Source organism: Oncorhynchus kisutch, linkage group LG23 (assembly GCF_002021735.2).
Source record: "Oncorhynchus kisutch isolate 150728-3 linkage group LG23, Okis_V2, whole genome shotgun sequence".
NCBI lineage: Eukaryota > Metazoa > Chordata > Actinopteri > Salmoniformes > Salmonidae > Oncorhynchus > Oncorhynchus kisutch.
The window spans coordinates 47700311-47723158 of NC_034196.2; the positions used below are offsets into that span (position 1 = coordinate 47700311).

The following is a 22848-nucleotide window of genomic DNA, read 5'->3' on the forward strand; positions in this document are numbered from 1 at the left end:
TTACAGATGTTCTTTTTAATGACAAAATAATTATATAGGCGTATAACTGTGAATACAAGTAGCCTACTATATAAACCAACAGAAGCAGAATATGAACATACAAGGGGCTAACATACAAACATAGGTAGGGTTTTACACATGCATATGATTGCTTCTTTATCACATCAGCTATTCCCCCTCCCACTAGGGTCTACTCCACTGTAACCTATTCCCCCTCCCACTAGGGTCTACTCCACTGTAACCTATTCCCCCTCCCACTAGGGTCTACTCCACTGTAACCTATTCCCCCTCCCACTAGGGTCTACTCCACTGTAACCTATTCCCCCTCCCACTAGGGTCTACTCCACTGTAACCTATTCCCCCTCCCACTAGGGTCTATTCCACTGTAACCTATTCCCCCTCCCACTAGGGTCTACTCGACTGTAACCTACAGAGCTTCAATCATGGAGCTCTCCACTTTGGACGATGGTGGTATATATGGTAAAATAGTATAGCAAAGCCTTTCGCGGTTATAACTATATGTAAAGCCATCTTAATCAACACTCAGATATACCACTGGTGTTAACCCCACTAGAATCAACACTCAGATATACCACTGGTGTTAACCCCACTAGAATCAACACTCAGATATACCACTGGTGTTAACACCACTAGAATCAACACTCAGATATACCACTGGTGTTAACCCCACTAGAATCAACACTCAGATATACCACTGGTGTTAACCCCACTAGAATCAACACTCAGATATACCACTGGTGTTAACCCCACTAGAATCAACACTCAGATATACCACTGGTGTTAACCCCACTAGAATCAACACTCAGATATACCACTGGTGTTAACACCACTAGAATCAACACTCAGATATTGCATTCATAACCCTTTATACCAAGAATTTAACACTTGCAAATGTGCTCTACATGGCATTTACATTATTACTGTATAGTGTGTTATCACTGTTCTGCTACTTCCTCATTTGTTCCCAGACCCTTAAATGGTTTTGTATTCACTCATGACAAACTGCATTATCCCACCAAATATAAACTGTCAACACTAATTTATTAATTCAAGAAATTACTACTTTCTTTTCAAGTTCCCGAGACCAAATTCAGCTTGATTTAATTATAGGATTTGTGTTGTTTTTGTATCATACGCCCAAGAAGCATTCTCATATTAAGAGACACCTGTACATGTTAAAGACATTTGGCAATAGCAGACACAATTAGGATTTGCAGTAATTACATTTAGCCTTATGCTAATCAAATAGCATTGTGATGTGAAGCTAGAAAAGCAGACACTCCTGTTACTCACCTTGACTTGCATATTTATCTGTTGTGGATTTACCACGCTGAGGACCATCACACACACACACACACGGACACATAAACATACACAGCTTGTTTACATTACTGTACATGACATTTAGATACAGGCCTCAGGAAAACTATTTTCCTTTAGTGTATTTTCCACTGCACAAGTTTTATAAAGTCTCTCATCATAAAAAAACATCTCAAAGCTACCAGGCAATAAAACAAACCTCTACTTTTGTGAGTTAAAATGATTATTTCAGATAGAAAAAGCTTGTCTAGCTGTTCATCATGTCAAACTATCAACACTGTCTTTCAGTAATATCAGCGTGATTATGTACTGCACTATGCTCCACTTCCTCGTTCACAGGTCAATCTCAGTTCAACTTCCCTGACAATCTTAGGAAGTTCAAGTCATGCTCTTTCCCTCTCCCCTCCTCTCTCTCTCACCCTTCTCTCGCCCTCTTCCCTCTCTCACTCTCCCCCAAGGCAAACAGAATACTGTCTGTATGTCATCACAGCAACATTGTCACTCAGTTAACACTGTTGCCACACACACATTAGAATCAGAGAAACACACTCTCCCATGTGTCGTCAGACTTAAGCAGAAACATCCAATCAAAGCTTCTTTATCCCATGAAACACAATGGTGATATCCCATGAAACACAATAGTGATATCCCATGAAACACAATGGTGATATCCCATGAAACACAATGGTGATATCCCATGAAACACAATAGTGATATCCCATGAAACACAATGGTGATATCCCATGAAACACAATGGTGATATCCCATGAAACACAATAGTGATATCCCATGAAACACAATGGTGATATCCCATGAAACACAATGGTGATATCCCATGAAACACAATAGTGATATCCCATGAAACACAATAGTGATATCCCATGAAACACAATAGTGATATCCCATGAAACACAATAGTGATGTCCCATGAAACACAATGGTGATATCCCATGAAACACAATGGTGATATCCCATGAAACACAATAGTGATATCCCATGAAACACAATAGTGATATCCCATGCAACACAATGGTGATATCCCATGCAACACAATGGTGATATCCCATGAAACACAATAGTGATATCCCATGAAACACAATAGTGATATCCCATGAAACACAATAGTGATATCCCATGAAACACAATAGTGATAGCCCATGAAACACAATAGTGATATTCCATGAAACACAATGGTTATATCCCATGAAACACAATAGTGATATCCCATGAAACACAATAGTGATATCCCATGAAACACAATGGTGATATCCCATGAAACACAATGGTGATATCCCATGAAACACAATAGTGATATCCCATGAAACACAATAGTGATAGCCCATGAAACACAATAGTGATAGCCCATGAAACACAATAGTGATAGCCCATGAAACACAATAGTGATAGCCCATGAAACACAATAGTGATATCCCATGAAACACAATGGTGATATCCCATGAAACACAATAGTGATATTCCATGAAACACAATGGTGATATCCCATGAAACACAATAGTGATATCCCATGAAACACAATGGTGATATCCCATGAAACACAATAGTGATATCCCATGAAACACAATAGTGATATCCCATGAAACACAATAGTGATATCCCATGAAACACAATAGTGATATCCCATGAAACACAATAGTGATATCCCATGAAACACAATAGTGATATCCCATGAAACACAATGGTGATATCCCATGAAACACAATGGTGATATCCCATGAAACACAATAGTGATATCCCATGAAACACAATAGTGATATCCCATGAAACACAATGGTGATATCCCATGAAACACAATAGTGATATCCCATGAAACACAATAGTGATATCCCATGAAACACAATAGTGATAGCCCATGAAACACAATAGTGATAGCCCATGAAACACAATAGTGATAGCCCATGAAACACAATAGTGATAGCCCATGAAACACAATAGTGATATCCCATGAAACACAATGGTGATAGCCCATGAAACACAATGGTGATATCCCATGAAACACAATAGTGATATCCCATGAAACACAATAGTGATATCCCATGAAACACAATAGTGAAAGCCCATGAAATAATTGTCAATGTAAAAAAAGAAGAAGATTTTCTAGAACACAATAAGAAACACAAAAATAATATTGTGGATTGTGGACACGTCCCAATTGACACCCTATTCCCTGTATAGTGCACTTCATTTGACCATTGCCTGAGCACAATCATTTGGAACGCGGCCCCTGTGCTTTGTCAGGGAGATGAACGGACTTGGAGCATGCCTAGAACATTCTGTGGGCTCGGAGGGCCACGGTACATGGCCTACTTCCCTAAACAGTTCTCAGAACCTGGTTTGTGGGACGGTAGAGCTGGCAGGGCCCTCATTTAGGAGAACAACATCCACAGAGTAAAACAACATGTTCCTTTTGTTGTAGTAGTGTCTGTCGGTCAATAACAGCATGATTGTTATCCGGTCCGTTGTCTAATCATCTCTGGTTTCAGTGTTGTTCATTCAGTCCATTTAGAGAAGTTAATACTTCTATGTCTTGTTCTGAATTTGCTATGAAAGAACTGGACATACAGTAGAGCTTGACTTAAAACATAGAGCTGGACATAGAGCTGGACATAGAGCTGAACATAGAGCTGAACATACAGTAGAGCTTGACTTAATACATAGAGCTGGACATACAGTAGAGCTTGACTTAAAACATAGAGCTGGACATAGAGCTGGACATAGAGCTGAACATAGAGCTGGACATACAGTAGAGCTTGACTTAAAACATAGAGCTGGACATAGAGTTGGACATAGAGCTGGACATAGAGCTGAACATAGAGCTGAACATACAGTAGAGCTTGACTTAAAACATAGAGCTGGACATACAGTAGAGCTTGACTTAAAACATAGAGCTGGACATAGAGCTGGACATACAGTAGAGCTTGACTTAAAACATAGAGCTGGACATAGAGCTGGACATAGAGCTGGACATACAGTAGAGCTTGACTTAAAACATAGAGCTGGACATAGAGCTGGACATAGAGCTGGACATACAGTAGAGCTTGACTTAAAACAGAGCTGGACATAGAGCTGGACATAGAGCTGGACATACAGTAGAGCTTGACTTAAAACATAGAGCTGGACATACAGTAGAGCTTGACTTAAAACATAGAGCTGGACATAGAGCTGGACATACAGTAGAGCTTGACTTAAAACATAGAGCTGGACATAGAGCTGGACATAGAGCTGGACATAGAGCTGGACATAGAGCTGGACATACAGTAGAGCTTGACTTAAAACATAGAGCTGGACATAGAGCTGTACATAGAGCTGGACATACAGTAGAGCTTGACTTAAAACAGAGCTGGACATAGAGCTGGACATAGAGCTGGACATACAGTAGAGCTTGACTTAAAACATAGAGCTGGACATACAGTAGAGCTTGACTTAAAACATAGAGCTGGACATAGAGCTGGACATACAGTAGAGCTTGACTTAAAACATAGAGCTGGACATACAGTAGAGCTTGACTTAAAACATAGAGCTGGACATAGAGCTGGACATAGAGCTGGACATACAGTAGAGCTTGACTTAAAACATAGAACTGGACATAGAGCTGGACATACAGTAGAGCTTGACTTAAAACATAGAGCTGGACATAGAGCTGGACATAGAGCTGGACATAGAGCTGGACATACAGTAGAGCTTGACTTAAAACATAGAGCTGAACATAGAGTTGGACATAGAGCTGGACATAGAGCTGGACATACAGTAGAGCTTGACTTAAAACATAGAGCTGGACATAGAGCTGGACATACAGTAGAGCTTGACTTAAAACATAGAGCTGGACATAGAGTTGGACATAGAGTTGGACATAGAGCTGGACATAGAGCTGGGCATAGAGTTGGACATAGAGCTGAACATAGAGCTGGACAGAGCAATTGGATGTCTCCACGTTTAGAAAAATACTTAAATGTGTAACGAAAAATATGTATCCCTTTGAAAGACATGACTTCTGGATAAAAAAAAAAGTGTTCTATTTTTATCATGCAAAATATCTCTATTGACGTCAATAGATTGTGGTGCTTTGAAAGTGTGTAGTCCTTGGTCCAATCTAGCAACTCCAATACATTGTTTTGTATCATAATGGTGTTATCTCCAAAAAGCATAAAAAAAATATATTTTTAAAACCCAACATAACTCTCACCATTCTTTCCCTTAGCTGGCAAGGTCAAGAGTTAAACAATTTGCAGAGATATTATTGCAATATTCCCCAGCACACCAGAAGCAAACATAAGAACATTTCTTCTAGAGAGATGAAATACACATCCATCCTATTTCATTATGTTAAACTTCAAAACGGCGTACATCAGAGAAGAGAGCAATTAAACAAGCAATGCCAATATAAATGATCAGAGAATTAAAAAAAAGAAAATAAATATCTGACATTCGAATACTACAACACACAGACAGTTTGGAAACCAGTAGAATGATTAATGCTTTGAACAGTGTTAGTCTAGAAATAAATCTCCCCCGACATGTATTGTGTCTCCTCCATAGAATCAGAATGATGCCATAATGGGCGGCCATTTTGAGTGTCCCCATGGTAGTTCATTCTATTGTCGTATTGTTGTAATGGGCGGCCATTTTGAGTGTCCCCATGGTCGTTCATTCTATTGTCGTGTTGTCGTATTGCCGTATTGTCTTATTGTCTTATTGTCGTATCGTCGTATTGTCGTAATGGGCGGCCATTTTGAGTGTCCCCATGGTAGTTCATTCTATTGTCGTATTGTTGTAATGGGCGGCCATTTTGAGTGTCCCCATGGTAGTTCATTCTATTGTCGTATTGTCGTATTGTCCTATTGTCCTATTGTCTTATTGTCGTATTGCCGTATTGTCGTAATGGGCGGTCATTTTGAGTGTCCCCATGGTAGTTCATTCTATTGTCGTATTGACGTAATGGGTGGCCATTTTGAGTGTCCCCATGGTAGTTCATTCTATTGTCGTATTGTTGTAATGGGCGGCCATTTTGAGTGTCCCCATGGTAGTTCATTCTATTGTCGTATTGTACACTGCCTTCAGAAAGTATTTACACACCTGGACTTTTCCCACATTTTGTTGTGTAATAGACTGAATTTTTAAATGGATTAAATTGACATTTTGTATCACTGGCCTACATACATACCCCATAATGTCAAAGTGGAATTCTGTTTGTAGATTTTTTTTTAAATTAATAAAAAATAAAAAATGAAAAGATGAAATGTCTTGAGTAAATATGTATTCAACCCCTTTGTTATGGTAAGCCTGAATATGCTCACGAGTTATAAATGTGCTTAATTAACAAATTGTGTAATAAGTTCGGTGTTCAATAATAGTAGTTAACATGATTTCTTAATAACTACCCCATCTCTGTACTCCACACATACAATTATCTGTAAGGACCCTTAACCAAGTAATGAATGTCAGGCAAATCAAATCAAATCAAATCATTTGATTTGATTTGAGGCACAGATTCAACCACAAAGACCGGCGAGGTGTTTCAATGCCTCACAAAGAAGGGCCTCGATTGTTAGATCTAAAAAATAAACAAAATAAAAAATATAGCATTGTGAAGTTATTAATTAGACGTTGGATGGCGTATCACCAAGTCACTAAAAAGACAAAGGCGTCCTTTCTAATGCAGTTGTTGGAGATGAAGGAAACTGCTCAGGGATTTCACCATGAGGCCAATGGTGACTCTAAAGCAGTTACAGAGTTTAATGTCTGTGATTGGAGAACACTGAGGATGGATCAACAACATTGTAGTTAGTCCACAATACTAACCTAAATGACAGAGTGAAAAGAAGGAAGCCAGTACAGAATAAAAATATTTAAAAACATGCATCCTGTTTGCAACAAGGCACTTAATTAAAACTGCCAAAAATGTGGCAAAGAAATTAACTTTCTGTCCTGAATTCAAAGCGTTATGTTTGGGGCAAATCCAACACAACACATCACTGAGTACCACTTCATATGTTCAAGCATGGTGGTGGCTGCATCATGTTATGGGTATGCTTGTCATCGGCAAGGACTAAGGAGTTTTTTGTACAAAAAAAACTGAAACGGCTATAAGCACAGGCAAAATCCTAGAGGAAAACCTGATTCATTTTGCTTTCCAGCAGACACTGGGAGACACTGGGAGAGCAATGATCAACTATCAACTTGGCAGAGCTTGAAGAATTTAAAAAATAATAATGGCCAAAGAGACCTACCTAGAAAGAGTCACAGCAGTAATCACCGCCAAATTTACTTCCACAAAGTATTGACTCAGGGGACAATAATTATGTAAATTAGATATTTCTGTATTTATTTTCATTTTTGTTGTTGTAAATGTATTAAATATATAAAAAAAACAGAAATATCTTATTTACATAAGTATTCAGACCCTTTGCTATGAGACTCGAAATTGAGCTCTAATATTTCAGGATCACTTGGCGTATGACTCATCGTTGTCATCATCTGCACAGTCCTTTACACACCTTTTATCTGGAAAAGTCCAAACATTCCAAAATGACCTGCCCGAACACACTGTTGTTGTCATCACGGTTACTTGTCCGTCACTTGGCAACCAGCCATATCCCATGGGTCTCTCCGTTTCACTGTTGGCAGGGCTTGCTGATGCTCCAGGTTGGTCCATCCAGTAGATCATGTGACAGATCATGTGATCAGAATACTTGAGTAAAATAAATACTTGTAGTTGTGTTGCTGCTATGTCCCTCCTCCTTCCATCCCTGATAGTCACAGACTACTACTCCTCTTCCTCTTTTTCTTCTCCGTCCTCGTTAGTGTAAAGCCCCGCCTCCCACCTCAGCGCCATGTTGCTTTTCCTGCGGGTGACGCGGGTGGCCTCCAACACCTGGTAACCCAGACAACAAACAACAAGTCAGTCTACAGGGAGTAGAGACAGGACTTCAGGCAGTACCTGGGGATAATTAATGAATTCATTTCCCTTAAATAAATAAATACAAATAAATAAAGTTGATCTGAGTCTCTGGTATTACATGATATTTTTTGTAGTTTTACACGTCTTTTGTAATGACCGCCATAGAAGCCTAAAAACTGTAGCAGGGCAATTCCATGCCTGAAAATATTTTGGGTACCTCAGATTCAGTGGTGGTCCGTGCCGTTTAAGATAAGGGAGGGTTATCTTTTTTTCATGAGCATGGCCTTATTTCTATTACAGCATATTGGGATGACTGTCATTCATATTCCATTCACCCAGTTCAATGTAACATCAATAGGTTTAGGCTACTACCTGATATTCACATTTCCCTTATTTAAAATATATATATATATATATATTTGATTTATTTCACCTTTATTTAAATAACCAGGTAGGCAAGTTGAGAACAATTTACAACTGCGACCTGGCCAAGATAAAGCAAAGCAGTTCGACACAAACAACAACACAAAGTTACACATGGAGTAAAACAAACATACAGTCAATAATACAGTAGAAAAACAAGTCTATTTACAATGTGAGCAAATGAGGTGAGAAGGGAGGTAAAGGCAAAAAAAAGGCCATGGTGGCGAAGTAAATACAATATAGCAAGTAAAACACTGGAATGGTAGATTTGCAGTGGAAGAATGTGCAAAGTAGAGATAGAAATAATGTGCAAAGGACCTAAATAAATAAATAAATACAGTAGGGAAAGAGGTAGTTGTTTGGGGTAAATTATAGGTGGGCTATGTACAGGTGCAGTAATCTGTGAGCTGCTCTGACAGCTGGTGCTTAAAGCTAGTGAGGGAGATAAGTGTTTCCAGTTTCCAGGCAGCAGAGAACTGGAAGGAGAGGCGGCAAAAGGAAGAATTGGTTTTGGGGGTGACCAGAGAGATATACCTGCTGGAGCGCGTGCTACAGCTGGGTGCTGCTATAAAGTTTTTAAACAGAATCAGCACAATGAATACACCCCTGATCACACGCAAACACAGTTCACTTTCATAGCAGTCACATTAATTTTTATTTAACTAGGCAAGTCAGTAAAGAACAAATTCTTATTTTCAATGACAGCCTGGGAACAGTGGGTTAACTGCCTGTTCAGGGGCAGAACGACAGATTTGTACCTTGTCAGCTCGGGGGTTTGAACTTACAACCTTCCGTTATTGGCCCAACTCTCTAACCACTAGGATACCTGCCCCCTCTACACTCTAACCACTAGGATACCTGCCCCCTCTACACTCTAACCACTAGGATACCTGCCCCCTCTACACTCTAACCACTAGGATACCTGCCTCCTCTACACTCTAACCACTAGGATACCTGCCCCCTCTACACTCTAACCACTAGGATACCTGCCCCCTCTACACTCTAACCACTAGGATACCTGCACCCTCTACACTCTAACCACTAGGCTACCTGCCCCCTCTACACTCTAACCACTAGTCTACCTGCCTCCTCTACACTCTAACCACTAGGCTACCTGCCACCTCTACACTCTAACCACTAGGCTACCTGCCCCCTCTACACTCTAACCACTATGATACCTGCCTCCTCTACACTCTAACCACTAGGATACCTGCACCCTCTACGCTCTAACCACTAGGATACCTGCCTCCTCTACACTCTAACCACTAGGATACCTGCCCCCTCTACACTCTAACCACTAGGATACCTTCCCCCTCTACACTCTAACCACTAGGATACCTGCCCCCTCTACACTCTAACCACTAGGATACCTGCCTCCTCTACACTCTAACCACTAGGCTACCTGCCCCCTCTACGCTCTAACCACTAGACTACCTGCCTCCTCTACACTCTAACCACTAGGATACCTGCCCCCTCTACACTCTAACCACTAGGATACCTGCCCCCTCTACACTCTAACCACTAGGCTACCTGCCTCCTCTACACTCTAACCACTAGCATACCTGCCCCCTCTACGCTCTAACCACTAGGCTACCTGCCTCCTCTACACTCTAACCACTAGGATACCTGCCCCCTCTACACTCTAACCACTAGGATACCTGCCCCCTCTACACTCTAACCACTAGGATACCTGCCCCCTCTACACTCTAACCACTAGGATACCAGCCGCCTCCACACTCTAACCACTAGGCTACCTGCCGCCTCTACACTCTAACCACTAGGATACCTGCCCCCTCTACACTCTAACCACTAGGCTACCTGCCACCTCTACACTCTAACCACTAGGCTACCTGCCTCCTCTACACTCTAACCACTAGGATACCTGCCCCCTCTACGCTCTAACCACTAGGCTACCTGCCTCCTCTACACTCTAACCACTAGGATACCCTGCCGCCCCCAGCTCATTGCATACAGATGCGAGAAGGAATAATATCGACACACTCTCCTCTTCTCACCTTTTCCCTTTGCTTATGGACTTCAGTGCACAACACATCAGCTGTCTGTGACCAGGCAAAAAAAACGTTCCAAACCAAACCATATCATGACTGCTAACTGCTACGCACAGCCTACATCGTTGTCACGTCATAGTCAACATGGCTACTAGGACTAATGCATTAGTAAAACTGCTACAATCATGCAGTACAGTGTAGAGTCAGCAAGCAGTTTAGCAGTTACACCGGCAGGCCCCGGTGGCAATAAATTAATAAAACCAAAACCTTAGCTCGACTTGGAAGAGTTCCAGTGTTGGATAGCCATACCAAGCTAGCTAACATAGCATCCCTCTCTGTTTGAGCCAAGTGTTTGAGAAGGCTAAACTTGCTGCATTCAACCCTAGCTAAGTAAGTGAGAGTAAAAAATATATATACTACGAAATATAGCTAGCTCTCTCTCTCGTGCTTCTCCTTAATTTTGGAAGAAATACATTTCTTCAAAACTGTTAGCTAGCTGTCCTCCGGCTACACCACGGTGCTACCCCAGAGAGTACTATTGAGGCTACTGTAGACCTTCATTGCAAAACTGTATAAATTATTCTGTGACGTGAATATATTTAGTTTTACCAAAAATATTTAAAATTACACTACTTCTGTTTTTCTGAAATTCACTGAGGAGGATTTTTAAATTTTATTTCATCTTTATTTAACCAGGTAGGCTAGTTGAGAACAAGTTCTCATTTACAACTGCGACCTGGCCAAGATAAAGCACAAGCAATGCGACACAAACAACAACACAGAGTTACACATACTCACAAAGTGAGCATTGTAGTCATCTTGTAAGAGTAACAATGATTGGATCCACTCGTTTCTATTATTGGACAACTACAAATCTCTGGTATCAGCTGTTCTCCTTGGCCTTTCTGTGCCTGAGATCTGTTGGCGGATTGGGTTGACTGACTGATCTCTGGTATCAGCTGTTCTCCTTGGCCTTTCTGTGCCTGAGATCTGTTGGCGGATTGGGTTGACTGACTGATCTCTGGTATCAGCTGTTCTCCTTGGCCTTTCTGTGCCTGAGATCTGTTGGCGGATTGGGTTGACTGACTGATCTCTGGTATCAGCTGTTCTCCTTGGCCTTTCTGTGCCTGAGATCTGTTGGCGGATTGGGTTGACTGACTGATCTCTGGTATCAGCTGTTCTCCTTGGCCTTTCTGTGCCTGAGATCTGTTGGCGGGTTGACTGACTGATCTCTGGTATCAGCTGTTCTCCTTGGCCTTTCTGTGCCTGAGATCTGTTGGCGGATTGGGTTGACTGACTGATCTCTGGTATCAGCTGTTCTCCTTGGCCTTTCTGTGCCTGAGATCTGTTGGCGGATTGGGTTGACTGACTGATCTCTGGTATCAGCTGTTCTCCTTGGCCTTTCTGTGCCTGAGATCTGTTGGCGGATTGGGTTGACTGACTGATCTCTGGTATCAGCTGTTCTCCTTGGCCTTTCTGTGCCTGAGATCTGTTGGCGGGTTGACTGACTGATCTCTGGTATCAGCTGTTCTCCTTGGCCTTTCTGTGCCTGAGATCTGTTGGCGGATTGGGTTGACTGACTGATCTCTGGTATCAGCTGTTCTCCTTGGCCTTTCTGTGCCTGAGATCTGTTGGCGGGTTGACTGACTGATCTCTGGTATCAGCTGTTCTCCTTGGCCTTTCTGTGCCTGAGATCTGTTGGCGGGTTGACTGACTGATCTCTGGTATCAGCTGTTCTCCTTGGCCTTTCTGTGCCTGAGATCTGTTGGCGGGTTGACTGACTGATCTCTGGTATCAGCTGTTCTCCTTGGCCTTTCTGTGCCTGAGATCTGTTGGCGGGTTGACTGACTGATCTCTGGTATCAGCTGTTCTCCTTGGCCTTTCTGTGCCTGAGATCTGTTGGCGGGTTGACTGACTGATCTCTGGTATCAGCTGTTCTCCTTGGCCTTTCTGTGCCTGAGATCTGTTGGCGGGTTGACTGACTGATCTCTGGTATCAGCTGTTCTCCTTGGCCTTTCTGTGCCTGAGATCTGTTGGCGGATTGGGTTGACTGACTGATCTCTGGTATCAGCTGTTCTCCTTGGCCTTTCTGTGCCTGAGATCTGTTGGCGGGTTGGGTTGACTGACTGATCTCTGGTATCAGCTGTTCTCCTTGGCCTTTCTGTGCCTGAGATCTGTTGGCGGGTTGGGTTGACTGACTGAATACAACTTTTTCTAACCTGTATTTCCTTAGTTTTATTGTCATTTACACTGTTTATTTTATTGTCATTTCCACTGTTTATGTGTTCAGTTGTTGGGGAAAACTACTGTGAGTTCTGGTAACCTTTATTTATGTGTGGAACAGTGGCCTGTATTCATGGTGCCAAAATCATTTATCTTTCATCTCTCTGTGTTTTCATAATTTTCCTTCAATTTGCAAGCTGAATCTCACCGGAGAAATAATCTGAGCGAGGGAAACAGTGCCTCTCTGTCTCAGTACGTGTAGCAGTTTGTGCTGTCTTGCCAACTCCTATGGTCATTGTCAGGACAAACTCTCCAAAAATATCTGGGACCTGGCTAGATAAAGGCTGCTAGAGTAGACTTATTGTAGGTTTAGCCTGGATACCAAACCTATTTGTGCTAACATTCCGTTTCACCAAACATTTGGCATATGGCAAGCAGTGGAATGATAGTACAACAAGGTCTGGTACCCATGCTATGTAGGTCACTAAACCCAGGGAACGACAGTGCAGTAACAGCAGCTGAAGAGAACATGGATAGTACTACTACTACTGCTACTACTGCTGCTACTACTACTACTACTACTACTGCTGCTACTACTACTACTGCTATACTACTACTATACTACTACTACTACTACTCACACTGTTGTCCTCTACTTTCTCCCGGCGCTTCACTTTGTGATTCTCGTAGTCGTCCATCAGGGTCTGCATGAAGTTTTTGGGGCGCCCGCTCTCCCCAGAGTCGTCACAGCCCAGGTCCAAGAGGGGCGAGGAATTCTCAGACGAGGAGGGGGATGCAGAAGGATTCTCAGACGAGGAGGGGGATGCAGAAGGATTTATCTTACCTGCAGGTTATGCACACAGAATAAATGTCATATAAGGACAATACAAATTATCTTGTCAATACAGACAGTATCTACTGTATATGTCAATACAGACAGTATCTACTGTATATGTCAATACAGACAGTATCTACTGTATATGTCAATACAGACAGTATCTACTGTATATGTCAATACAGACAGTATCTACTGTATATGTCAATACAGACAGTATCTACTGTATATGTCAATACAGACAGTATAATAGAATATAATATTTTCATGTCTATCCTCTACATTGACTCTGTATCTAATCAATATTGAATGGGAAGACGGCGTCGTGTCTATTGAATGCAGTACTGGCTCATTAGCACAAGGGGGAAGTAATTCACCACGAAAACCACCACAGCGTTGTATTGCTGGAAGGCAGAGCAGTGGGAAACTGTTGCTAGACATGCTTAGAGAACTCGGCATGTAGCTTAGAGAACTCGGCATGTTGCTTCGAGAACTCGGCATGTAGCTTAGAGAACTCGGCATGTAGCTTAGAGAACTCGGCATGTAGCTTAGAGAACTCGGCATGTAGCTTAAAGAACTCGGCATGTTGCTAAGAGAACTCGGCATGTAGCTTAGAGAACTCGGCATGTAGCTTAGAGAACTCGGCATGTAGCTTAGAGAACTCGGCATGTAGCTTAGAGAACTCGGCATGTAGCTTAGAGAACTCGGCATGTAGCTTAGAGAACTCGGCATGTTGCTTCGAGAACTCGGCATGTAGCTTAGAGAACTCGGCATGTAGCTTAGAGAACTCGGCATGTAGCTTAGAGAACTCGGCATGTTGCTTAGAAAACTTGGCATGTTGCTTAGAAAACTTGGCATGTTGCTTAGAGAACTCGGCATGTTGCTTAGAAAACTTGGCATGTTGCTTAGAAAACTTGGCATGTTGCTTAGAGAACTCGGCATGTAGCTTAGAGAACTCGGCATGTTGCTTAGAAAACTTGGCATGTTGCTTAGAGAACTCGGCATGTTGCTTAGAAAACTCGGCATGTTGCTAAGAGAACTCGGCATGTTGAACCTAGAGAAGCCCAAACGTTATCATAAAAACTACAGGACTCTGTTTAAACAGCCAATCAGGAGCTAAGAATGTCAGAGGGAGGGTTAGGGAGCCTGTCATTTCAAAGCATTCCCAAGTCGGATTTTACAACACAACTCGTGTTTCCCATCAGCCATCAGAATGCTTTCAAAATGGAGGAGTACATAAACATATGCCAACTCTAGCCAGGAGCAGGCCCGATTACACGCAGGATCTAATAGTTTGGTTTTTCAACAAAACTTTAGTAACAAAGAGACAGAGTGGATTTAATTTACAAACCTATCGTTTACATTCACCACAACAGCTAATGTCCTCTGTTATAGTTGTGTTGACCACTATGTTATTGTAGTGTTGACCACTATGTTATTGTAGTGTTGACCACAATGTTATAGTTGTGTTGACCACTATGTTATTGTTGTATCGACCACTGTTATTGTAGTGTTGACCACTATGTTATTGTTGTGTTGACCACTATGTTATTGTAGTGTTGACCACTATGTTATTGTAGTGTTGACCACTATGTTATTGTAGTGTTGACCACTATGTTATTGTAGTGTTGACCACTATAGTCCTATGTTATTGTAGTGTTGACCACTATGTTATTGTAGTGTTGACCACTGTTATTGTAGTGTTGACCACTATGTTATTGTTGTGTTGACCACTATGTTATTGTTGTGTTGACCACTATAGTCCTATGTTATTGTAGTGTTGAACACTATGGTCATATGTTATTGTAGTGTTGACCACTATAGTCCTATGTTATTGTAGTGTTGACCACTATGTTATTGTAGTGTTGACCACTATAGTCCTATGTTATTGTAGTGTTGACCACTGTTATTGTTGTGTTGACCACTATGTTATTGTAGTGTTGACCACTATGTTTTTGTTGTGTTGACCACTAGGTTATTGTTGTGTTGACCACTATGTTATAGTTGTGTTGACCACTGTAGTCCTATGTTATTGTAGTGTTGACCACTATGGTCATATGTTATTGTTGTATTGACCACTATGTTATAGTTGTGTTGACCACTATAGTCCTATGTTATAGTTGTGTTGACCACTTTGTTATTGTAGTGTTGACCACTATGTTATTGTAGTGTTGACCACAATGTTATAGTTGTGTTGACCACAATGTTATTGTAGTGTTGACCACTATAGTCCTATGTAATTGTAGTGTTGACTACTATAGTCCTATGTTATTGTTGTATCGACCACTGTTATTGTAGTGTTGACCACTATGTTATTGTTGTGTTGACCACTATGTTATTGTAGTGTTGACCACTATGTTATTGTAGTGTTGACCACTATGTTATTGTTGTATTGACCACTGTTATTGTTGTATTGACCACTATGTTATTGTTGTGTTGACCACTATGTTATTGTAGTGTTGACCACTATGTTATTGTAGTGTTGACCACTATAGTCCTATGTTATTGTAGTGTTGACCACTATGTTATTGTAGTGTTGACCACTGTTATTGTAGTGTTGACCACTATGTTATTGTTGTGTTGACCACTATGTTATTGTTGTGTTGACCACTATAGTCCTATGTTATTGTAGTGTTGAACACTATGGTCATATGTTATTGTAGTGTTGACCACTATAGTCCTATGTTATTGTAGTGTTGACCACTATGTTATTGTAGTGTTGACCACTATGGTCCTATGTTATTGTAGTGTTGACCACTATGTTATTGTTGTGTTGACCACTATGTTATTGTAGTGTTGACCACTATGTTATTGTAGTGTTGACCACTATGTTATTGTTGTGTTGACCACTATGTTATTGTAGTTTTGACCACTATGTTATTGTTGTGTTGACCACTATGTTATTGTAGTGTTGACCACTATGGTCCTATGTTATTGTAGTGTTGGCCAGTATGTTATTGTAGTGTTGACCAGTATGTTATTGTTGTGTTGACCACTATGTTATTGTTGTGTTGACCACTATGTTATTGTAGTGTTGACCACTATGTTATTGTAGTGTTGACCACTATAGTCCTATGTTATTGTAGTGTTGACCACTGTGTTATTGTAGTGTTGACCACTATGTTATAGTTGTGTTGACCACTGTGTTATTGTAGTGTTGACCACTATGTTATAGTTGTGTTGACCACTATGTTATTGTAGTGTTGACCACTATAGTCCTATGTTATTGTAGTGTTGACCACTATGTTATAGTTGTGTTGACCACTATAGTCCTATGTTATTGTTGTGTTGACCACTATGTTATTGTAGTGTTGACCACTATGGTCCTATGTTATTGTAGTGTTGGCCAGTATGTTATTGTAGTGTTGACCAGTATGTTATAGTTGTGTTGACCACTATGTTATTGTAGTGTTGACCACTATGTTATTGTTGTATTGACCACTATGTTATTGTTGTGTTGACCACTATGTTATAGTTGTGTTGACCACTATGTTATTGTAGTGTTGACCACTATAGTCCTATGTTATTGTAGTGTTGACCACTATGGTCATATGTTATTGTTGTGTTGACCACTATAGTCCTATGTTATTGTAGTGTTGACCACTGTGTTATAGTTGTGTTGACCACTGTGTTATAGTTGTGTTGACCACTATAGTCCTATGTTATTGTAGTGTTGACCACTATGTTATTGTTGTACCAAGAATATGCATGTCCTTGCTTCAGGGCCTGAACTACAGGCAGTTAGATTTGGGTCATTTTAGGTGAAAATGTAATAAAAGGGTCCGATCCTTACGTTTCTTTAAGGATGGTTTTGGAGTCGTGCCTCTGGCCATGCAGTATTGAGTGAACAGGGGGTACAGGAGGTGATGTAGCCATATATAATATGTAACAGCATAACAGAACACATTAGATCAACTGCAATCACACTCGTGGCTGCACAAAAAGAGCTATGAGCAAACTACACCCCAAAATATTCAAGGCTGTTTCAAGTTATCTAGAAGGGTGAGTGACTGTATCTGTGTAGTGTTTTGGCAGAGTGGATTTCCAAACGAATGCACACACAAGAGACACCCACATTAACCCACCCCCTCAAGACAACTCTCGTTTGGCTTCAGTCATGGCTCTTGGATTTCTTATTGACCAAGCTGAGAAAATGAGCCCCCCTATAATACCATCACCAGGGGAACATGAATACACCCTTCTGGATGGAAATAGTCTGAAGACTTATACAAGGGGACAACTCACATACCAATCAAATGTCAATCAATCACTGATAGACAGTTTTTTCTTTTACGGGTTGTTTCCAAAAACGGCACCCTATTGTCTACATAGTACAATACTGATGAAAAGACTAAGGTTTCAGATGCAGAAACAGTTACCACAGCTCACCTGGTGCCGTCTTGCTGGTGAGGGTGAGTTTGGTGGGTGGCAGGCTCCCAGAGAGGCTGAGTTTGGCGGGCAGGCTATTGGTCTTGTGCTTGTCCTTGGGGTTGATAGTCATCGTCTTGGGTCTGCCAGTCTGGTTGTCTCTGGGATCCGGTCCTGACCGCACCGATCCCAGTCTCTGCTTCTTCAGCTCTTTCTCTCTCTCTTGCGCCGCTCGGATCTCTTCCTCGATCATGGACAGAGTCCTCTGCTTCCGGGAGCGCAGCTTGAACGGCCCGGTGCTCTGCTCTGTCTCCTGGGCTCTGGTCGCTGCGGCTGTGCTGCGGAGCTCGGCCGCCTCGGAGTACTTAGTGAAGTAGCTAAACTGGTCCTTTTCACCCAGGGTCCGGGGCAGCTCTGGAGCCTGATAGGGCTCTATGGGACGGGGAGGGATGAGGACAGGAGTGCGGACTGGGACCGGGTCTGGGTTTAGGGCCAGTGAGCGACTGAGTGCGGACTGGACGAGGATCTTAGGACCCCCGGAGGAAGATCTCTGTGGAAGGGGGGCGTAGGTAGGTCTCTCCATCTGGACATAGGTAGGTCTCTCTACCTGGACATAGGTAGGTCTCTCTACCTGGGTTGGGAGGGGCTGGAGCTGGGGTGAAGGAGACTGATGTTGGGTTGGACTTGACTGGAACTGGGCTGGAGGTGACAGCGGCTGAGGTGATGGAGTTGACTGGTACTGGGGTGGAGCTGACTGGAGGGTCTGTAAGGGTGTTGGTGACTGCTGCAGTGGGCTTGGAGGTAAGTGGAGCTGGGGAGGTGGTGGAGAGTGGAGGTCTAGATGTGTGAGTGACTGATATTCTGTTGGTAGTGATGAAAGGTTCCCATAAAATGGATGTAGAACGTCTGAGTGCCTCATCTGGAGGGGGGGGACCCTCTGCCACTCTTCACCCTGCTGAGACTGGTTCTGATTAATCAGGGCGTGCTGGATGATACTCTGCACCAGCATACCTGCATGGTACTCCAGCTCTTGCTCCGACAGACTCTGACTTCCCTCGTTCTGCTCCCCAGGGGACATGGTGGTGCCTCCCTCCATCTTTCCGTTGACGGGTGTAGTGGACTGTGGGGTGGAGGGGAAGGAGTACTCTCCCAGAGACGTCTCCGCCAGGTAGGAGGCCGACATGGGCTCATTTGACGCCCCGCTGTCGGATACGTTACTCATGCTGAAGTCTTTTGACAGGGTATCCAGCATAGAGTTATCCAGGGACCGCAGGGAAAGCTCATCCAGCCCGGAGTCACATTCCTTGGGGTTGCAGGAGGACAGAGAGGCGCTGGGGCTGTGGAGGGAGGAGGAATGATGATGGAGGTACAGAGGATCCTTCTCATCTTTTATGATGGTCATGACGGCCCTGGCGCAGGTAAAGTCTCCGTCTCTGTATCTGTTCTCCATCGAGGCCTCCCTGGGGCCACTATTACTGGGCTCTCCCTGTCCCTGTCCCAGCCCCAGACCCAGGACCCTCCCCACGGTAGAGGTGGGGGACTGGGACCCTTCTGGGCTGCAGTAGATCCTCTCTGTCCGGACTGTTGTGGTGGTTGTGTCGCTGTCCTCTAGTGGTGAGTCCTGGTAACTGCTGTAGCCCACAGTGACGTAATCGGAGGATCGCTCCACGTGGATCACGGTGTCTGGTGATCTGGAGAAGGGCTTGGCCGAGTTGGGAGCTGTGACCTGTGACGTCTCGGCTGCCTGCTGCCTTGCGTGTTCCATCTGGAGGAACTGCTTCCTGGCGGTAGAGAAGTCCATCTGCTCCACCAGCATGTCCTCCTTGGTGCTCTGGAAGAGCTCGGGCGTGTCGCGGCCAGCCTCAGGGTCAGCATTAGGGTCCAAGGTCATGGAGTCCTGGGCGTACATCTGGGACATCCCACCAGTGAACTCTGACCTCCTCTGCTGCTTCCTCTCCTCGTACTTCCTGTGTGACTCTAGTTTGTCTGGCTCAAGCTCCTCCTCCAGACTCTTCTCCTGAGGAGGGTTCCACCACTTTGTCCCCATGTCTGGGTTCTTCTTTACTGCCTGGCCCCTGATCAGCTCCAACCTCTCCCTCTCCAGCTCTACCACCTCCTCCGAGGGACGCACCTTCTTCACGCGTACTTCCTTCTCACACGGGTCGAACAGCTTGGATGGCTTCTTCTCCTCCTGGAAGGCCCGCAGCTCGAAACGAGCTTCCTTCTTGATGGTGGTCATAGTGGGGGATATTGTCTCTCCTCCCTGCTTCCTGTAGTTCTCCTGCTTTCCTCCCATTGGCCCAGAGTGGCCGTTGGGCCTGGTGTTATTGGTATTGTTGGTGTAATTGACATCCTGGTGTCCAATGAAGATAGTCTGCTTTCTCCCCTCTACTATGACCTCATGGCATGTTGTGTCTGTGTTGGAGATGTTGACAGATGGTCCAGTCCCGTCGATGTTGACCTCCCTGGGGTGTTTCTCAGTGGTCGCCATCCCGTTAGAGGGTGATGGCGTGGTATCAACCCCGGGGTCACAGCAGTTAGCTTCCAACACCTCATCTAGGTAGGCTATCTCATGAGCTACCTCAATGTCCAGGGGCTGGGGCTGGTGTTTGTTGCCCTGGCCGTTGAGCCCTTGGCTGTGGTAGCAGCTCTCAGGGTGGGCCTCCACCTCCATGGTGCTGGTGGTTGTACTGCTGTCTCCTCCAAGCGCTGAGATCACACTAACAGAGTTGAGGAAACCGACACTCTTTCTCTCCGTTCTGTCTCTCTTCAGATCACCACTGCCATCCTCTGATGCCTTGGAGGACTTCTGGAAGACAAAGAGTGTTCGATTATTAATGTTCTGTCTTGGCAATGAATGTACAGTGGATGTGTCCAAAATGGATGCCTATTCTCTTTATAGAGCTCTATTTTACATTTGGGACACTTGGATTTCTTTATCAGATAGCATCTGGGGATTTCTGAAAGAATAAATATCAATTCATTTTTATTCTGTCCGGGCGTGGCGTAGCATAGCAGTACTTAGCGTCAGTTAATCAGGTTGTAGCATAGCAGTACTTAGCATCAGTTAACCAGGTTGTAGCATTCGCAGTACTTAGCATCAGTTAATCAGGTTGTAGCATAGCAGTACTTAGCATCAGTTAATCAGGTTGTAGCATAGCATACTTAGCATCAGTTAACCAGATTGTAGCATAGCAGTATTTAGCATCAGTTAATCAGGGAGTAGCATAGCAGTATTAACCAGGGCGTAGCAGATAAGTATTTAGCATCAGTTAATCAGGGAGTAACATAGCAGTATTTAGCATCAGTTAATCAGGGAGTAGCATAGCAGTATTTAGCATCAGTTAATCAGGGAGTAACATAGCAGTATTTAGCATCAGTTAATCAGGGAGTAGCATAGCAGTATTTAGCATCAGTTAATCACGGAGTAGCATAGCAGTATTTAGCATCAGTTAATCAGGGAGTAACATAGCAGTATTTAGTATCAGTTCCCCTCTTTCCTCCCTCTCTACCTTCCCCTCTTTCCTCCCTCTCTACCTTCCCCTCTTCCCTCCCTCTCTACCTTCCCCTCTTCCCTCCCTCTCTACCTTCCCCTCTCCCCTCCCTCTCTACCTTCCCCTCTTCCCTCCCTCTCTACCTTCCCCTCTCCCCTCCCTCTCTACATTCCCCTCTTCCCTCCCTCTCTACATTCCCCTCTTTTCTCCCTCTCTATCTTCCCCTCTTCCCTCCCTCTCTACCTTCCCCTCTTTCCTCCCTCTCTACCTTCCCCTCTACCTTCCCCTCTTTCCTCCCTCTCTACCTTCCCCTCTCCCCTCCCTCTCTACCTTCCCCTCTCCCCTCCCTCTCTACCTTCCCCTCTTTCCTCCCTCTCTACATTCCCCTCTTTCCTCCCTCTCTACCTCCCTCTCTTCCCTCCCTCTCTACCTTCCCCTCTTTCCTCCCTCTCTACCTTCCCCTCTTTCCTCCCTCTCTACCTTCCCCTCTTCCCTCCCTCTCTACCTTCCCCTCTTCCCTCCCTCTCTACCTTCCCCTCTTCCCTCTCTAACTCCCTCTCATTCCTCTGTCTCTACCTCCGTCTCTACCTCCCTCTCATCCCTCCCTCTCTACCTCCCTCTTATTCCTCTGTCTCTGTCTCTACCTCTGCACCTGTACACAGCCCATCTGTAAGTAGCCCATCCAACTACCTCATCCCCATATTGTTATTTAATGTTTTGTTCCTTTGCACTCCAGTATCTCTACTTGCACATCGATCACTCCAGTGTTAATTGCTCAATTGTAGTTATTTCACCACTACGGCCTATTTATTTCCTTACCTCTCTTATCTTACTACATTTGCACACAATGTATATAGACTTACTCTATTGTGTTATTGACTGTATGTTTGTTTTACTCCATGTGTAACTCTGTGTTATTGTTTGTGTCGAACTGCTTTGCTTTATCTTGGCCAGGTCACAGTTGTAAATGAGAACGTGTTCTCAACTTGCCTACCAGGTTAAATAAAGGTGAAACGCAGTATATTACAGCACATATGAATTACAAACACTTGTACAGATATCTAATATCCAAGCACAGTCAACTACTACAAGTTATTTGCAATAAGAGGCATTCCTGAGGAGGAAATGCTCCTAAAACGGAGAATAAAATCCATATTTCACCAAAACACTTTGTATCTTCTGTTGAGATTAGACAGGTTAAAATTCAACAGTCTGGGGCTGAAAGGAAGACCCCTCTGT

General features: G+C 43.4%; 1 protein-coding gene across 2 annotated transcripts in view; it reads right to left on the bottom strand.

Moving 5' to 3' along the window:
- Positions 1-22848, bottom strand: part of LOC109880303 (A-kinase anchor protein 2) — a 39995-nt gene continuing 17147 nt past the window's right edge. For both annotated transcript variants that reach the window (XM_031802297.1, XM_031802298.1), the window contains exons 2-4: positions 18137-20924; positions 13554-13756; positions 1-8230 (exon numbers count right to left, since the gene is read on the bottom strand). In XM_031802297.1, the coding sequence (XP_031658157.1) occupies positions 8123-8230; positions 13554-13756; positions 18137-20924 (3099 nt within the window). In that variant the 3' untranslated portion in view covers positions 1-8122. The remainder of the gene's footprint in view (positions 8231-13553; positions 13757-18136; positions 20925-22848) is intronic.